The following is an 18,367-nucleotide window of genomic DNA, read 5'->3' on the forward strand; positions in this document are numbered from 1 at the left end:
GTTGTGATGTACCTCTTATCGTTACCTTTTACTTTGTGCTCTGAAAACCACTTCCCTCAATCATGGTTGTGAAAAAAAAAACTCAGTAAATGTGACTTGACCAACTTCACAAGTAAAACAAAGGTGAAGAGGAAGAACAACAACAAGAATAGGAAGCAGTAGCACCATCAGACCAGGAAACTCATGGTGGTGTCACAGGCTGTGGCTCCGCCTCTGGGTGATCTCCTTAAATTGGACACAGTTTTCCTCTGCTGACACACTCTTTGTTCTGGACTCGGCAGCTGCTCACACAGGTAGGAAACATACTGCCCACACAGGTAGGAAACATACATAGAACTGTGAGACAGTGACAGCATTAAATATCATGATCTTAAAGGTTTGAGACTTACATGTATTAAAAAATGGAAAGACATTTTGGTGTACTGTTGCTGCTGGACTATTGGTGACATTGGTACTTTTTGATTTAAATTGGGAATCGCTTACTTGGCAGTCGTGTATTTTATGTAGGTAGAAGTGCAAAGAAATTGTTTTAAGGGATGAAATGTAATATTTTTTATATTAGATTGTTTTGTTGTTATGTGACAGTCACCTTCAATCTACAGATTTGCACTATGTGGAACTTTTTATGAACTGTTCTCACATGATGCCATGCTGAAGAAAAGACCAAACAGACTGGATAATCTAACTCACCTGTTGTCTACTGTTCCACATAAGTAAATCTGTCATGATGGATTTCATCAATACTTATTTACAGTTAAGACAGATTTTAATCAGCTTGCTTTCTATTTATAGTCATTGTAGTGCTTTACTTTCTCATCTGTAGATTTGATTATTCTTCCCTGGTTGTCATTGATGAATGCTCTTAAGTGATACTGAGGTCATGTCTCAGTCCATCATTTAGTATGTATGCAGTGAATTTGGTTTTGGGCATTGGTTAGGTTACTAATACATTGAACAAGTCAAAGGCAAAATTTTACAATTGTGGGAATTGTTTGGGGAGCTTAACTTCCAATGCAGTGAAGAGATTTTGGACCTGGGATACTTTACTAAGCAAGGGGCTGATTTGAAATACACCCTGAGATATGTGAATACTGGTAGACACTTAAGCTACATTATAGTAGTAATCAGATCTTATAACCTTATAATTGAGGTGAGTCCTCTTCAGCATTTGGGCCACCTCGCATAACCGTCAAGGTTAAAGGTCTGAATGTGGCTCCCATTCACTATTTCCCCTGCCATTAAAGCTTCATGGACAAACCAAATGTGATTTGAGTTTATTGTGTTTTAAAGATTTGTGGAGAGAATCAAAGCGCCAACTGGTTGGTACTTTGATATCAGGGTTATCAGGCTCACTGTGATGGCAAAGAAAAAGTCTTGGTTGGCCCTCAAAAATATAGACCCTCCTGGCTCATTCAGTTTTCATTTTTAATTGCATTACTTTCAATGTTAAAAAGAGGAAAAACACATTATAGAAAGAAATGAATTAGTCTGGAAAACCAGCATTTTGAGTGCCAACTGACTGACACAATGCAATGGAAATCAGTGGTCACAAAAGTCTTTACATGTTTGATGTTATGCATTTTTCAAACTGTCAAGTAACATCAATTAATGGCACATTTTTTCTTTCTCTTATTGATAAATCATTGTACCATGCAGCTGTAAAATTACTTTTTCCTTTTGATGAATATATTATGCTTTCCTTTGTGGTCTGAGCTTCTTTAAGTCATTCTGTTTTGCATACTCAGTAGAAGTGGTGAGTGATCATGTCTCCTGCAGTCTCTCATAAAATCCTTCTTCTTTGGTTCCCATGCCAAAGTAGACTGCCACACATGTAATACTATTAAACAAGCACTTTAGTTTTGACCCAAGTTGAACCTTGTCCTTCTGGTATTTTCAATTGATTGGCTTAGTGAGCTTACCAAGCGGCTTCTGCTCTTTTTACAGGACTTGCTTCTGTGGGTGGAATTGCAGGCCAGGATCAGGAGGGATATTGCAGCCATACTTCAAGAATAGTCTTATGTTTACCACTTTGACAAAGTAGAGGAAGCAGCTACCAAGGCCTGCTGATTTCCCTAGAAGAAGTCGAGGAGCCACAAATTCACACTTTGATAAAGACCTAAAACATCACCAACACCACCAACAATGGGTAACAGCAAAAGTGGGGCTGTGTCCAAGGAGATCTTGGAGGACCTGAAGCTTAACACAAAGTTCTCAGAGACTGAGATCGTCCAGTGGTACGAAAACTTCAAGAAGCAGTGTCCAACAGGCCGCATCTCAAAAGAGGAGTTCCAGACCATCTACAGCAAATTCTTCCCAGAGTGTGAAGCCAATTCATACGCCCAACATGTCTTCCGCTCCTTTGACCAAAATGATGATGGCACACTGGACTTCAAGGAGTACATTGTTGCCCTCCACTTGACATCAACGGGGAAGACCGACAGGAAATTGGAATGGGCATTCTCTCTGTTTGATGTAGATAAGAACGGATACATCACCAAGTCAGAGGTCACAGAAATTTGCACGGTGAGTTTTGGGGAAAAGACAGTGATGTAGTAGCTTGTAGAAGCCTCACCAACACTTGCCATCCCCAAATTGTGTTTGAAAGGTATATATTCCTTAGCTTCATTAGCTGGCAAAAATTACTTTCAGAGCCACACACTACAATTTTTGTTTTACAAATATGGTGCTGATATTCATCATCCTCATCTAACCCACTCCTCTGTGTTTGCCAACTGGTCTAGCATCTAGCAGTTTTTGAAATGTATGTCCGAACAGTTTTGTGTTAATAATATGGCCTCCATTTAAAAGATAAGATAAGGGATTTGATTAGAAAGGGCAAAATGAAACATAGACAACAGTATCATCTGCATACAAGTTGACACTGGACTGGTTTAAACAGTATTTTATTGGCTTTCAGACATAACAGAATACAGATTTCAATACTGTGTAACCGTGTTTAAGTGGGGGTTTTTTCTCCACTGTATCATTTTGGAATAGGATTATCAGTATTATCATTTTCTACATAAATCTTTTGTGGATTAATGTAAGTATAGTGGAGGAAAGAGGATTTTAGATCAAAGTAATGGAGATTTTCACAAGGAAAAGTGATGGAAGCAAATTTTAATTTTGTGAAAATGTTCTAAATTGAAATCAAATTAATAGAAAGCTGAAGCATACAACATTAGCAATGATGTCACATTGATGAAGGACTTAAAAAAAAGAAGTTAATTCACAATTTCCCTTTTTGACGTTTCTGATCACATCACACATTAACACCCACACACTCGGTGTCTGTCCATTTTTGGACTTAATCTGGTTAGGTGACATTTAAATGTAGGATTAGAACTCTACCTGACCTACCTGAACATTTAAAATTGGGAAATAAAACCAATGTAAGCCTGTATACCTGAACACTATTGAGTGGTTAGAATATAGGAAACATTTTGTGCACTGTAAAAATATCCATTAAAACACTATACAAGGTTTACAGTGGGCGAAGTTGGAGAATGGAGTTTAACAAAAAAAATAAACAAATCCTTCCTCAGAGTATGTCTAAATAAGATATTTGATTCTAATTTGACAAACAGATCAATCTTCATTTATAGTAGTAATTTTTTTCTACGCTCTACTTTTATAGTGAAATGTGAGCTGGTAGTTTTGGCACCCTCCATCCTTTTGAGATTACTTGGTGGCTTTTGTGAAATGCTTCAGATACAGATCCAATCTGTCATATGGAAATCACAGTTAAACAAAGGAGAGGAAGAGAAACTGATTATTATATATAGCAAAGTGCTATTTGATAATTACATGTTAACCCCAAATTGAAAATACCAATTTCCTGGGTTCTTTGAAAATGTGACTCCCCTTACACACCTATTTATAGCCACCACATTTCAATTGAAAGGATTATAGTTCATATAATCACAGAACAAAGCCAGAGAGGACAAGAAGCTGGTTGGTTAATCTGTGCCACTAAAGCAGTTTGTTGCTGTTTTTGTCAGTGGACACATGATCGGCTCATTGATGTGACAAAATTGTTGAGATTAAAGGAGGGCTTGAGTGTGATGGTTCCACTCCCATTGCAGTCATGATACTAATGATTAAAATGACAAAGGAGGAAATACATCCTGTCACCATACCTCACATTTTTGGATAGCGGATAAAATGTCACGACAAAATGCTTCTTTGTATTTGACTAATTTGTCAAGCTGTTTTTTTTTCTCTAACAGGCAATTTTCAAGCTGATTCCTAAAGATGATGTGGACAATCTAGCTGATGATGAAAACACACCCGAGAAGAGGGCAGATAAACTATGGCACTTCTTTGAAAAGGGAGATAACGGTGAGACAGCGATGAGCAGATAATATTTTTGCTCGTTTGAGTCAACCAATGAAAATATTCTCTTTCTGAGATGTATGTATGATTGTAACTCCAACCACTTGATAGACAGGGCCCAAGTGTAAAAGTGGGATAGATGGATGAGGGAATAGATTAAAGAACATCTGACATTTAACAATTGAACTGCAACCTGCACATCAAGAGGGAGACTAACCATTCACTCACACATTCACACACTGTTGGCGCAGCCATTGGAGTCAAGTATCTTGCCCAAGGACACATCGACATGCAGACTGGAGGAGCTGGGAATCGAACGGCCAATCGGATTGGTGGATGACTGTGATTTCCATTGAAGAAGCACAAGCGCATTCTTGAATTTGAGTTGTGTAAGATTATGTCTATTGAAACTGAATATCAGTAACCAACCATCTGCCTCATTTGACTGTTTAACTAGCAGATGTTGCAGTGTGTTTGCTTGAGCTGTGTGAGGTGAACTTACTTTCAATACAAGCGACAGAAATGCCTCAAAGTTTCTGAATGCCTGAATACTAATCTGTGAGTTTTTTAGAACTACTTTAAAGACTTATTTTTTAAGTTTGAGTCATGTCAGTTACCAGAACTAAATTTCTTCTTCTTCTTTTTCTTCTTCTTCTTCCAGATCGAGTGGCAGAAGGAGAGTTCATCCAGGGAGTGATGGAAAATGAGGGAGCCATTCGTTTGATTCAGTACGAACCGGGAAAGTAACTGTTTTATCCAAAAGAGTAGCTGTATCACCCTCCACTCATGTCTTTTACACTCTGCCCTTCACTCCAACACCCGGTAGCACCTTCAGAAATTGTGAACTTAAAGCAATTGCCACAGTAACGCTGCATTGTTCAAATTAAACTACAATAAAGAATCTCTTTCAGGGTTTGACATCTTCTGATACCAATGCATACCCACTGTCTGAAGAGTTGTTTTAATCAACATTCATTCAAATTATATTTAATAAATGTTAAAGTTAACGCTGCCCTCAGTTAATTTCACTTGTGGTTACCAGAGCAACCATCTGCAAATATGAAAGCTTCATTTTTTTATTTTATATTGACGCAAAAATAAATTTATGTTTAAAAAAGAGCTAAAAACAAAAAAAAAACCATGAATAAAAGAAAAAGAAATGTGCACATAATTCATCTCACACCCTCATTCATATTATGTGCAATATTCAAAAAAAACATGATAATGCAGTGAATGAGGAACATACAGTATTTCTGAGACTGTCAGTGTTTAGTTTACATTTCTTAAGAAAAAGTCAACTATGAGGGTTTGTTTTAGAAACTTAAGCTCTCATTTTAATATGATGTCAGGTACATTAGTTATCTTGTTTTCTCTACTGGTCAACCATTTCTGGTCTTTTGCAGTTTCTCATTTTACCACAGGATGTTTTTTATGAATCCCTGCCAACATGTAGTTAACAGTTTAATGACATTTAATAGATAAGTTGACGGATCCGATGATTTGTAACACAAAACAATCTGAGAAGTCATCTTTGAAAACTGTTTGTGAAAAGGTAGGCATAAATACTTGGCAAGTGATTGGATGAACTGTTGCTATCTATCACCGTCCTACCTTAGAGGCAGCTGGATTCACGAGATTACGTGAGAATCCTCATAGGATGCTGATTGGTCCAAACCACCAGTAGTTATAACTTGAAACCTGCAAAGATGGATTCTCACATGATCTTATGTCATTAATCCAGCCGTTTCGCAAGGTAAGTAAATGCCCGGGATGCAATTGTACCATTGACCTTATTGTCTGATTTTGTGTCATTAACAGTGTTCAGTTCTTCCATGTGGCATAATCCTTCTTGTATGAAGTTCTAGTTAAGTGGTCCATATTAATGCATATACATATTACAACTATGTGTTGGTCTTGGGTTTCCCCAAGAAAGTAAAATTCTATTAAATCAAAATGTTGTCAGAAGTCTTCCTTTTTCACACAAGCTGGGATTCAGTAATAGTGATGTGTTGAAGGTGATGTATTATCCTCTCTTTCAGATCTATATTTTATTGTGACGCTCTACTTGTTAATCTATGATCAACACTTCAAAAGTTCCTCAGTTCAGCCACAGGCAACTTAGCCAATAGTAGTAGGCCTTTGTGTCTTTTTCTCATTCTTTACTCCAAATAAAAGCTTCTTTAATACATCCATACTTTTGAGCCGGAATATGATCTAAAATATGGAAATGGCCAACACCAACAACCTGTGGAGCAAACTACCAACAGACGGCTGTTTGCGGGCACGTGTGAACAATCTGACATCATCGTGAGAAGGAAGTAGAGGTAACTGAAGCCCTGTCAGTCTCTGGTCATCAGGGGGGCGCCTCATGCCCCTCCTGATGCCCATATAAGTAGAATCTGGGTTTTTATTTTTCCCGGCATGCACTGGAAATTTTCAAGATGGCGCTGCCCAGATCCGAAACTATTGGCTTCCGAGCAGCAGTCCGCAAACCAATGGGTGACGTTGAGGATGTTACATCCATTTTTTATGTACAGTCGATGGTTTTCCTCCTTTTTCTAAAATATAGTTTTTCTTTTCTGTTTTAAATATTTCAGGGTTGGGAAGTGTTGAACCTCTGAAAAATCTCCAGATGTTCATGATGTCCGCATTTTTCAGCAACACTTAGATAACACTCGCCATATAAAAGATTAAAATTGTTTCATAATCAGGAGACCTGGTTCACTTCCTTGCTCTACTTTCTGACAGACAGATATCTGTTATGTTTTTGGGTTGTTTTTTTTAGCAGTACACAAGCACACATACTTCTTATTTCATTATAAAGTCAAGTTCCTTCCCACACTCTATGTTAATTATAATAATAATCTGTGTCTGATCCCAAAAAGAAGTTCAATTATCTTGTTAAAATCCTTAAAATGACATCTACTCCTTCTCCCTCATTCAAAAAAATCAATAAATATGCAAATGTGTTCCATTTCTAAAGTTTCATTGCTGGACACACAAACACTTCATTCTCAGTGTTTGTGCACTGGTGGCTTCAACTTTCCACATCACACTTGTATAAATGAACCAGGATTGGCTCCAAATTATTTCTGATGTCACTAATCATGCTCATTAGCCCCTTAAAATATGAATTTCAGTAAGCTCAGAGAAACTTTCTCCTTTCAGCAGATCAATGTGAAAACAGTCTTCTAGTGATTCAGTCATTCTGCACAGTGAAGCTCAAATGTCCAACATATTTTTGAGTAGAGTGGGACTTTAAAAAGTGACATACAGGCCATGTTATATACAGTAGCTTCTTCTCTAAAGTTAGAGATTGGTAGCCTTTTAAAAAAACAACAATTTATTAATCCAAACCCAAACTCGTTGGCCGCCCACCTAAAGTCCAGTTTTGCTTGAGATTTCTTCCCGTTAAGTTTTTCCTTGCTGCTGTTGCTAAATGCTGCTTATGAAGGAATGTTGAGTCTCTTTAAATTAAAGAGTACGGTTTAGACCTGTTCTATGATGATTTGGCGCTATATAAATAAAGATTGATTGATTGATTGGGAATCAGCAGCCATTACTTCACTACATTTTTTTTTTTACATTTTCTGCAGCGGTTAAACATGTGCCGTCATGATCGAGCTGCTGGTGACAGAGTGGGAACTTACCGGTCTGTTCACGACGAATAAATGGGTGAATTAACCCCATTTTCTGTATGCTGTTTTGCTTTCAAGCAAAACTCCCCAGCTGTGAAATACAGTCACAAGTTGCACTCGAGGCTCATCTTACATAAACAGTTGTATAATTGAAACTCTTAATTTACATTTTTAATTACTCCCCACATACTGCTCAGTGACCCGGCAACCTTGTTTATCTCTGCTTCACTGCCTATATTATGTCAATCACTCCCCTCCCCTCTCTCTCTGTCTCTCTTAGTCCCCTGACTGGGGAGATTATTGACATAATCTTCTGGAAAGCATTGGAAAGCATCTGTCTTAACATCCAAATCTCTCTGTTGCTGTAAGCTTTGATTTCTTTCTTTCGCAGATGTACATAATCGCAGAGAAACAGAGAGAAATACACAAGATAACTGTGAGTACACACTTCTATCCAAGCCAGGTATTTACACCACAGGTAAAGTTTTTAAGCACTTTTGTTTTTGCATTTGTCTCTTCGATAAAGAGATGGGTTAGAAATACATTTCTCACTGCTAACACAACTCCTCAGGAGTTGGTAGACAACAAAAACAGAGCTGAAAGAGAGTGAATATTGGACTAACATTCAGCAGGTGGACAGAAACACGACTCTAAATGAATGATAAGGTTGATAAGTAACTACTGGATGTGGAAATAAACAGCTGTTTGATAACAAGTTCAACATATCAACTTAAAAGATGATGATATGTCAGTGTTAGTTTCACTACTTGTTTCTGCTAAAAACACATTGGCCCAAAATCAGTTAATGTAGGTTTTATTTAGAAACCGTACTAACAAAACACTTTGTTCCTTCAGACCAAAAAATTCTTGATCTCATTTGGTTTTCTCCTTCAGCTTATGTGTCGACTCTTTTTTGTCTTAAAGATAATGCAGTGTTGCCTTTAACAGGTTAAACTCAAACTGTACATTTTCTCGGTAGATTTGTATTTAACCTGTTATATAACCTTTGTGTTTTTCAAACCAACAACAATTAGTCAGTGGTCACTCAACAAAAGCTGTGAAATCACAGTTATTTGACAACACAAATTGACATTTTTGGATAATCCTGAAAAAAACTAAACTTTATTTCAATTGCATAGAATCACAGGAACATTTTGTTATGTTATCCCCTGATGTTAACAAGTTTATTATGAGACAAACAGACATCCAACTGTGGCCTTGAGGCTGAGCTGTACACAATAAAGTATGTTCCTAATTACAAATATGTAAACTAATCAAAGGTCCTCATCAAATTTCACTGAGAATATATACGGGTCATTTTATACCAATTTTCTGCTCTTATGGGAAAGTGATACAAAAATGTTTTTATGCAAAAAATAAAATAAAATTTAAATAAGTGTTTGTGATGTTAATAAACAACTTAGTTGAATAATTAATTTAATATTGAGTAATAAAATGCATAATATGCAAAGATATGAAACATTTGCGTGGGTCACTTTTGACCCATGCTGTGCATCAGATGGTTAAAGATATTTTACAGTTTTAAGCTACACTGGTATTAAAAAAGAAGACAAGCAATAGTGTCTCATTTGGTGAAAAACACACAATAGTTTTTGTACATGGTTTGACTTTACTGTTGAAAAGTATTTTTAATAATAAAAATGAATCAAATGATTAATGTGTTGATTGTGGCTCGTAGTGATGAACTTACAGATATTTATCAGCAACTCTGCAGCTCCCCTCAGCTTTATGGAGCTTTAGATTGAGTTTCAGCTCAACTTTACTGTTTTGGTTAATACTCAGTGCTCTCATAGCATCATTTTCAACTGCAGGAACCACCTTTTTTTAGAGAAAAAAACTCGTCACAAGTCACTGTACAATACCTGATCAGCACCAAACAGCAAACGGACACAGTTAGCTGTAGACTAGCTGGTGAACATAGTGGAGCATTTAGCAGCTAAAGAGCCAGATATTTCCCTCAGGAGTTGGTAGAGAGTAAAAACAGAGATAAGAAAGAGTGAATATTGGATTTGTATTAACCAGGTGGACAGAAACATGACTCCAAATAAATATTGCAGTGTTGTTGTCACTACTCATTTCTGCTGCCCAAAAAAATCAGTTAACGTAGGTTTAAAGCCTCTGAAAGCAACAATTTTACCTTTTACTTCAGCAATATTAATCAAAACCCCTGTAGTTTTTACCCTCCTTATAAATGGTTGTTTTGGTTCTTCTTCACCACATAGACTGGAAGGTAAGGTGAGTTGCTCTCACCAATCCTCCATATAAAACTAAAGGCAGCTGTTTCCAGCAAATAAACTCAGGCATGCCAAGTGTACACCAACTGACCAGCACCAGTAGACAGGTAGAAGAAAGAGAAATATGTAGCAGCTAAAGAGCCAGATTATTAATGGCGAGCAAAAATGAGGTTGAATATTGATCGACATTAGTCTTTTCTGCCCTCTAGTTGCCTCAAATGAAACAATGCAACTTGAAATTATTATTGCGTAACTGCTGCAAGCTAAATAAGAGCAGTAACCGATTCAGCATTGTCCTCCACTGCACGATGGAAAGTTAAAATAAAAACAAAATTGTGCTTCCTTGTCGAATCCTGCCGCCTACATCAGTAGCTTTGAGCTCCTAGCCTCAATGAGAGATGCGGAGCAGGCTACAGAGGTCTCACTTATTTCATTTTCAAACTTGTAGCCTTTAGCTTAAACTGACACTAAGTCAAGTGATATCACTTGAAGTAACAAAAAGGCTTTTTTCACATATGTGGCAGTACTCCCTAATACCTGAGAACAGACTTAGATATGTAAGATCAGTGGAGTTCCCCTCTTTAATGATCCAGAGGTGCATCTTCCAGGAACCATTCTGGTCTGTGTTTAAGTCTTGTGAATGTGGTTTCAAATAGATACATGGTAATCCAGTCCGAGATGTAGAGTTTGTCAAGACCACCACATCGTTCTGCCCCTCGCAGTCTTAGCAGAGTGAGTCTTCTCTCTCATCTTGCAGAGCGTAATCTATCTCATCCATTTCCCGTTCACAGTCTTCACACCCCTCAGCGCCGCATCCCTCCACCACCACCATGCCATGAGGGTCCACCAGCCTTCCTCCAGCCACTCCAACAATTCCGACCCCTCCCAGTGCTCCCATTGTTCCCACACCCATTGCTCCAACTCCAACACCTCCTACTGCCCCCATACCTCCCATTATTCCTCCCATCCCCACCCCAACAGCTCCCATATTTCCAACTCCAATTCCTCCCCCGCTCACAAGCAGCGCCCCTCCAGCACCGCACGCCAACGGTCCTACGGCTGGGCCCACTCCTCGGGGCCACAGAGGGTCCATGAGTGCCCCCTGCTGGCCAAGCTGAATCAGCTGACTGACAGAGTAAACCCCGCTGCCAGCTCGAACCACTTCCTCATAGGAGGGTGCGCAGGCAGCAGCATGGGCCTCCTCCAGCCTCACACGGGCGCGGTGCTTCATCTCAATGAGGGTTTTGGTGTAGGAGTTGAGCGTGGCCACGGCGGCCGCCATGCAGCAGCTGAAGGACAGCCAGGCCATGCTGGGGACGGTGGAAAGATTTAGAAGAAAGTTATGACCTTTGTTGTCAGACCACAGGAAAATATAACTTTTAAAATGAGTGATTATTGATATAATGCAATTACACAATTATTTTGTGTTGAATTGAAGCAAACTTACGCAAACGACCATCCGTAATCCCAGGTCTGTGGTCTCCAGTCTTTAGGCCCGATGCTGACAGTCATCTGAAACACTGTGGTGTACATCATATGAGCTACCATCCCCATCATGCCTGATAGAGGGAAAATAAAAAACAGAAATACAGTTAAAAAGATAAAAAAATAACAATAATATTGGAAAAAAACAAGATTGTAGAGATAAGACAGGGAAAAGAATGATGGACATTTTATTATTTAGATCTTGAAGAAATAGACAAATCTTTAGACCACTTTCACAACTCAGTCTACATTATTTAGCAAACCAAAGCCATCTTGAACTCCACAAATTAAACACGACATTAGTACTACAAACTAAGTACAGAACTCTAAGCCATTCTGCTGCTTTTTGTTCTGCTTTTAAAGCCAGCTGAGGCAAGACAATAAACTAATATCATCACATAATAGGAAGGCCTTTTTCCAAAGAACATTCTGGTGTTTAAGAGTTTGGACATCAGCAGGAAAACTGGAATTCATGCTTTGTGCAGTTCAGTGACATCAAATTAGTATATATATATATTATCGTATAATTCAGACAACCAGCACATGTTTGGTGCTGCCATTGTAAGTATGTTAAGTGGAATTGTAGGGCTTCCATCTTCTGTCCCCACCTGAGAGGACAGTGCACATGGCGGCGTAGGCGTTGATCTTGAGGGCGTTCATCTCCCTCTTGGCACAGAGGCAAATCACTTCCACACACATCAGCAGGAAGCCCATGGCCAGGAGACCGATGTACATGAACTCACTGATGACTGACAGCCAGAGGACGCCTGGAAGCCAAAGTAAGAAGATTTTAAACTGTGTCTGTCACGGGAAGAGAATAAGGAGCTACTTGCAGAATTAAGTGTAGCTGATATGACTTACACATAATAGAAATTGAGCAAGGACTGAATATGTGCAATATCAATATCAAACTCAGGTATATTATCATTACACCAATATTCCTCTCAAAATACTGTACTACTTTTTATTCCTATTGTTTATATTGCTTGTTTTACTTCCTTGTTATTTATGGTGCTTTATTTTTTATTGATGCCCTTTATAGGTGATCATTAAGTTCCCCCTTATTGTATTTTGTTGATTGGATGTTGATTACAGTGAAGATAAATTAATTAATTATAGGACATATTGGAGGACATTTTGTACCAACCTTGAGTCTCTCCCGGCGTCAGCTCAATGAAGCTGCGACACTTTTCTTCCTGATCATTACCTGCAAGAAGAACCACAACAAATTTTAGCTACTGAGATCCTGACTATGATAAACTGAGTCCTCAGGTTATAGGTTGACTTTTAGTGGCTCAAAACAAAGCATGTCTGTTCTTGTATCCTCTGACATACCACCAACAACCAGGATCAGAGTGTTATCTTAAAACTGCAATACGTACTTTTTAAAAAATCAAATCAAATAATCCCTTGCAAATACTAAGAATTGATTTCTTAGTCATTGTAATCCTAAAAATGTATCAGAAAGAGCTGCCCTAAGCCCTGTAGCTCACCTTCCTATTGGAGGACACATTTAACCCTAACCTAACCCTAACCCTAACCCTGGCTTAGTGTAAGAAGACAAATAGATAACTGACATGCCGTGATTACTTTCTGTTTTTAGGATAACTACTGTAAGCAGATTTATCTTTTGTTTCTTTCATGTCAAAGTGATAAATTCAGTATTTTGTGCGTGACAGAACACACAAAATACTGACTGCAGAGTAATTAAAGTTATAAAAGAAGAAACTCTTGAATGTTTTTAGACTCAAATTGAAGTAAAGAGTATTTTCAATAAAAATAATGAAATCTCAAAAGCAGCAAAATCGAAGCAACAGAAACATAAGCCGCCAGCAGCGTGGTGTTTTCCTGTTTCAACATGACTAAGACACAGATTGAAATCTGCACCAGTAACAAACAGTTTACTGGCCTGTTTGGGCTGTGGATGCTGTAATTCAGGCTTGTAGAAATTATAATAATATTAATAATAATAATGTTCATGAGCTTTATTTATATAGCATCTTTTAAACAAAAAAAATGGTTGCAAACCTTTGACACCAGCATGATCATTGCTCATCTATAATCTGTGTTATTGAAAGTTTTGGATTGATACTACCATGCATGTATTCAAATATACAAAACACACATAGAGGCAGGCCTTGTCACCCAACGTCATTGTCTTAACTTTCATGTGATGCTTTTGAAACGTATTTATTGGCTGCTCATTTACTTTTTGTTTTGATATAATGTCTATGATGCACATGTGAGTAACCACAGACTGTCCAGTACAAACTATTATGTTATGTCTCATCTGACCAAATGCTAAACTTCAGTTTATTAATAGTGCACATCGACCATTCATACACTTTACAGGCTTGGTTACTGACTGTGCAGTTTATTCCAAAGTTTATTCCAAAGCTAAAAACTAAAAGATATTTTGTTAAATCAAGCATCAAGAGAACATGAAGGACATAATGGAGTGCACAGAGTAATAAGACTAGTGATACACAAAGGAGCTGATCCATTTTAAGCCTTATCAGTAAGAAGAACATCAGCTCGCCTGAATTGGTATCCAAAACCCCATCAGGGCAGGTGTTATATGATCCAGCATCTTAGATCTTGTGTGAAAAGTGTATTATAGTTGGTGATTCTGGATGTTATAATGGTATATACAAGGATTTAGGTGTCTGAATTGGATAAAATTGGGCATATCATAGCTAAGTTGCAAAAGAAGGCAGTTCTCATGTTGTGGATCAAAGGTAAGAGAAGGAAATGTACTACTACCAGATTTTTAACTGTGCAACAATAGAAAAAAACATCCTTTTTCAGGATTTAAGGGCTCCACGTGAAAGAAATTTTGATTCCTAAATGGATTTAAAAACTGCAGTGGACCAACTGTGAGATACTCAAAAGATGTAATGACTTAAATGAGAAAGCAAGAAACAACACTACAAATTATACTGTCGAAAGTAACTGATTTTTTTGCTGGCCATCCAGAGTTTTCTACTGAGAAGCCTCCAGCCATGAATCTTGCGATACAAATCCAGCCTCCATTCTCATCACCAACCTTCATTATGCTTCTCACAGGACAGCCAGAAGCCGGTGTGGAAGTAGCGCAGCATGTACTTGTCCTCGCCCGTCTCCCAGAGATAATGGACAGCATTGGCCAGCTGCTTCCTCCTGATCCTGGCCAGCTCCTCCTTCTGCATGGGCGAGAGCGTCACATTGGAGACCGGGCTCCTGGGGTCTGGCGTGGGGGTCTCTGGGTGGAGAATGATGGAGATTTAGTGATAAGAGGAATAAAAGGGTGAGATCAGAGGGATGAGAAGGGAGAGATAAGGGGGTCAAAAGAGGCAAGAACATAGGGTTGACATTTATTAATCAAATCTGCACTGTATTGCAGTGTGGGATCATCTTTACAGCCAGTGTGCCAAGACATTTTGACATAAATCCTTCCAGGTCACAGCATGAAACAGAATCCACTGCTGAAACACTCGGTCTTGAGGTAATCTTTAATTCTCTATGCGGTGAAAATTCAATACTACATGGAAATAAATAGGCTTAGAGCAATGTGACAGCGAGTCGGTGAATCCAGATAACATGTAGCAGCAAATACACAACTATTGAGATTAGCAACAGAACTGGGATTATGTGAATCACTGCCAGCGAAGTCAAGTGTACAATACTTAAATAAAATCCTGCAGTATAACTTCAATGAACTGCTATTTATTACGCGTTTTTGTTTTACATTTCTGGGTTATTCCAACATAATCAATTTATTGTAAATTACCAGACAGATGGTTTGAAGAGTGAAATATAATCTTGTTTTCATGGTGAATAGTGACATACAATAGATGACTAACGCACACATACAATAATGTTTATAATCTACAAATGTGAAATAAATATCATTTCCTTTTTCTATTTTCTGACTGTTGGTCTCTGCCTTCTTAGGCCAATATATTTATTTCTTAAACTGTCAAAATTTAAAGATGTATTATACATTTTAAAGGCACACTCCTTAATTTGAAAGAGGATGTATCATACACATTTCCATGTATACATTTATATTCTGGGGCTCGACTTAAATATCTTTACATGATTTACAGTTGAAGAAAACTCCTTATTTATATTATACTGCAGCCTCTCAGTTCAGCCTCTGTCTTAAACAGGCCGTTTTAGCTCCTGTCTCTTTAACCCTAAACCAGACGCTATATAACAGATGGCCATTTGTGGACATATACAAACAATCTGATGCCACTTCACTTCATAGCAAGCTAAAGTCCTGGTTTATGACTTGCAGGGAGCATTTTACATACATTGGCCTCAAGTTTTGGAATTTTTTTTACATGTTTAATACCCAACATCAAAATAGGAAAAGCAATAGTATAATAATAACAGAAAATCACAAAAAGCATATTCTGCATGTTGTAATGACATTCAGACCACAGAGCCCAAAAGCTGTGCCCTGCCGCTGCAGAGCAGACCAGCTGATTGCCTGTTTATTCACAGTTTAAGTTTATTATTATTAATTGTGCTGCATGCACCAAATTTGATACAGTATTCCCTTTGTTCACCAGCAGCGCACCTGCCAAGTGTGGAGCCGATCAAGAGATACGCTTCAGACAACCATGAAATACTGACAGAGATCATTCCTTTAGTAGATAGAAGTTCCTGATTTATTGTTGTTGGTAAGTGAACAACAATTAACATGTTTCAGATCTGTATCATAATACAGATAATGATATACAATTTTGGGATGTTTTTTATTCAAGTAAGTGATCATAAGAAGTAATGAACCTAATGTTCCTTGACTCGTGGTCAAACTAGGCCCCAAATTCAACTGAAACTCGATTTAATCTATTTGAGGTATTCTACAAACAAACAACAGGACTTAAAGCTTAAACTCACTGGTGGATGTACTGAATGAACAAACCTTTAATGTTTAAATTAGTGAAATGTCATTGCAACACAGTGGTGAGATCCATCAGTCTCCCAGTAAGCAGTGAAAGGCTGATTCGCAGGTCAGAACACACATTTGAAGGGAAACTGTCTAGTTTACATAAAGATGTAACTTTTGTTTTAACAGCATTTTAGAGTTTTAATGTAGTCAAGGCACCTTTTGACTTTCACCAAATCAGTTTTTTATGATGGAAGACTGTACACTTCCACCAGGGGGAGCCATACTGAAATTACAACTTAAAATTTAGTTGACAGTTTTTTGCGCTCACCTGTGGTGTACGGTTGGCTGTTGTTCTGTCCGCAGTTCTTCATCTTGACTGGAGACAGACAGAGCGGCTTCACCACCTTGTGGGTTCCCTCACACCAGTAGGAGGTGCAGAAAGCCGAGACGGACAAGGTGAGGGCCAGTGAGGTGAGGGAGAGGGACAACAGGGAGCGGTTTCGTCTGGACATCTGCTCCAGCATGGTTGCAGCTTGGGTCGAGGAAAGCCACGGAGAAATGAGAATGATGGGTGATGACTAATGTGTAGGGAAAACAAGAAAGGTGCGTGATGAGGTTGTGTTTTGGGTTGATTTTGAGGGTAGTCCTAGTTTAAAAAAAGGCTGGAAAAGACTTCGGTTCTGTGATACTTTCTGTTGAACAATCAGGATGAGGATCAGTGCAGCGAGGGTGTTTCCGTGACACCAAGGCAACAAATTAAGATGAAGAGAAACGTGTCGATGACATGGTGGATTGGTGGCGAGATTGATTCATGGAGGATGGTAGAGAGAAGGAAAGAGCGAAAGCGAGTAAAGGGGATTAGGGGTGTTTGAGTAGTGGAACAAAGGTCAGAGGGGAAGATGAAAAAAAGGTTGAGTGGAAAGAGAGCAGTGGAAGGAGAAGAGGTCAGAGAACAGTGAAATAAACGAGGATGAACTGCTGGGATTTAATCACTTCCAGCAAGCAAGAGAGAAAAACAGACAGATGTGTAGGCTAGAGGTCGAAGGAGGAAGTCCAGATCTCTTCTTGCTCCAGTTTCAGTCAAAGAAAATCAACATCAGAACGAAATAGGACTTTCTTTTCCTTGATGTTACGGCACGACCCAGGCAAGACGTCTGAGTCCACACATTTCCTCTCACCGAGCTGGCACTCTATCCCATCTTTCCACTGCCATTCCAACTCACTTTTGGTTTTTGTTCCTGTTTTTCAGTTGTGCCTTCCCACTATGATGAAGATAAACGTCTAAATCTTTTCCTGTGGATTTCGCAAGTAATCAGTCCGGCTCTCAGGGAACATCCCGTTTCTCAACCTGTTCCTCCACCTCTTTGGGAGAGATTGAGTTCACAAAGGAATGATTAGTCCTGTATCTCAGGGCTACCTCTGGATTGTGTAATCTGTGTTAATCTTGCAGGGTTAGGTGGATGAGATTATTGTCCTCTGGCTCTTGTGATGCCTCTGTCTGGAAGACCACCTAAAAGCAAAGAAGGAGGGATAGAGCCAAGCATCTGGATTAGACGTCATAAGGAACTACAATGGAGGTCAAGAGTTTTACCCTGCATAGTAACACTTTATTTTTAGTCACTTATTCAGCATTCAGGCAAACACCAAGGCAAATCCCTGTGTGCAAACTGACTTGGCAATACATTTACTGCTTATCAATGTCAAATTGGGGGACTTAAAGTAAAGTGATGCCATGCTGCCCTTCATTCTCACAGAGTGCCATTATTTCATCA

At 38.6% G+C, this 18,367-nt stretch overlaps 2 protein-coding genes across 2 annotated transcripts; one reads left to right on the forward strand and one right to left on the reverse strand.

The window, feature by feature from the left end:
• The first annotated feature begins 2,142 nt into the window (after positions 1-2,142).
• LOC133996381 (recoverin-like) lies at positions 2,143-5,082 on the forward strand. Its single transcript, XM_062435940.1, has 3 exons — positions 2,143-2,523; positions 4,230-4,341; positions 4,997-5,082. The coding sequence occupies exons 1-3, from the start codon at positions 2,143-2,145 to the stop codon at positions 5,080-5,082; spliced, it is 579 nt and encodes a 192-aa protein (XP_062291924.1).
• A 5,870-nt stretch (positions 5,083-10,952) lies between these two features.
• LOC133996610 (germ cell-specific gene 1-like protein) lies at positions 10,953-17,119 on the reverse strand. Its single transcript, XM_062436222.1, has 6 exons — positions 16,924-17,119; positions 14,760-14,954; positions 12,861-12,920; positions 12,322-12,480; positions 11,676-11,787; positions 10,953-11,538 (listed from the first exon to the last, which is right to left on the reverse strand). The coding sequence occupies exons 1-6, from the start codon at positions 17,117-17,119 to the stop codon at positions 10,953-10,955; spliced, it is 1,308 nt and encodes a 435-aa protein (XP_062292206.1).
• Between the last annotated feature and the right edge of the window lie 1,248 nt (positions 17,120-18,367).

The sequence above is a fragment of the Scomber scombrus genome, chromosome 16, assembly GCF_963691925.1.
Source record: "Scomber scombrus chromosome 16, fScoSco1.1, whole genome shotgun sequence".
Taxonomy (NCBI): Eukaryota; Metazoa; Chordata; class Actinopteri; order Scombriformes; family Scombridae; genus Scomber; species Scomber scombrus.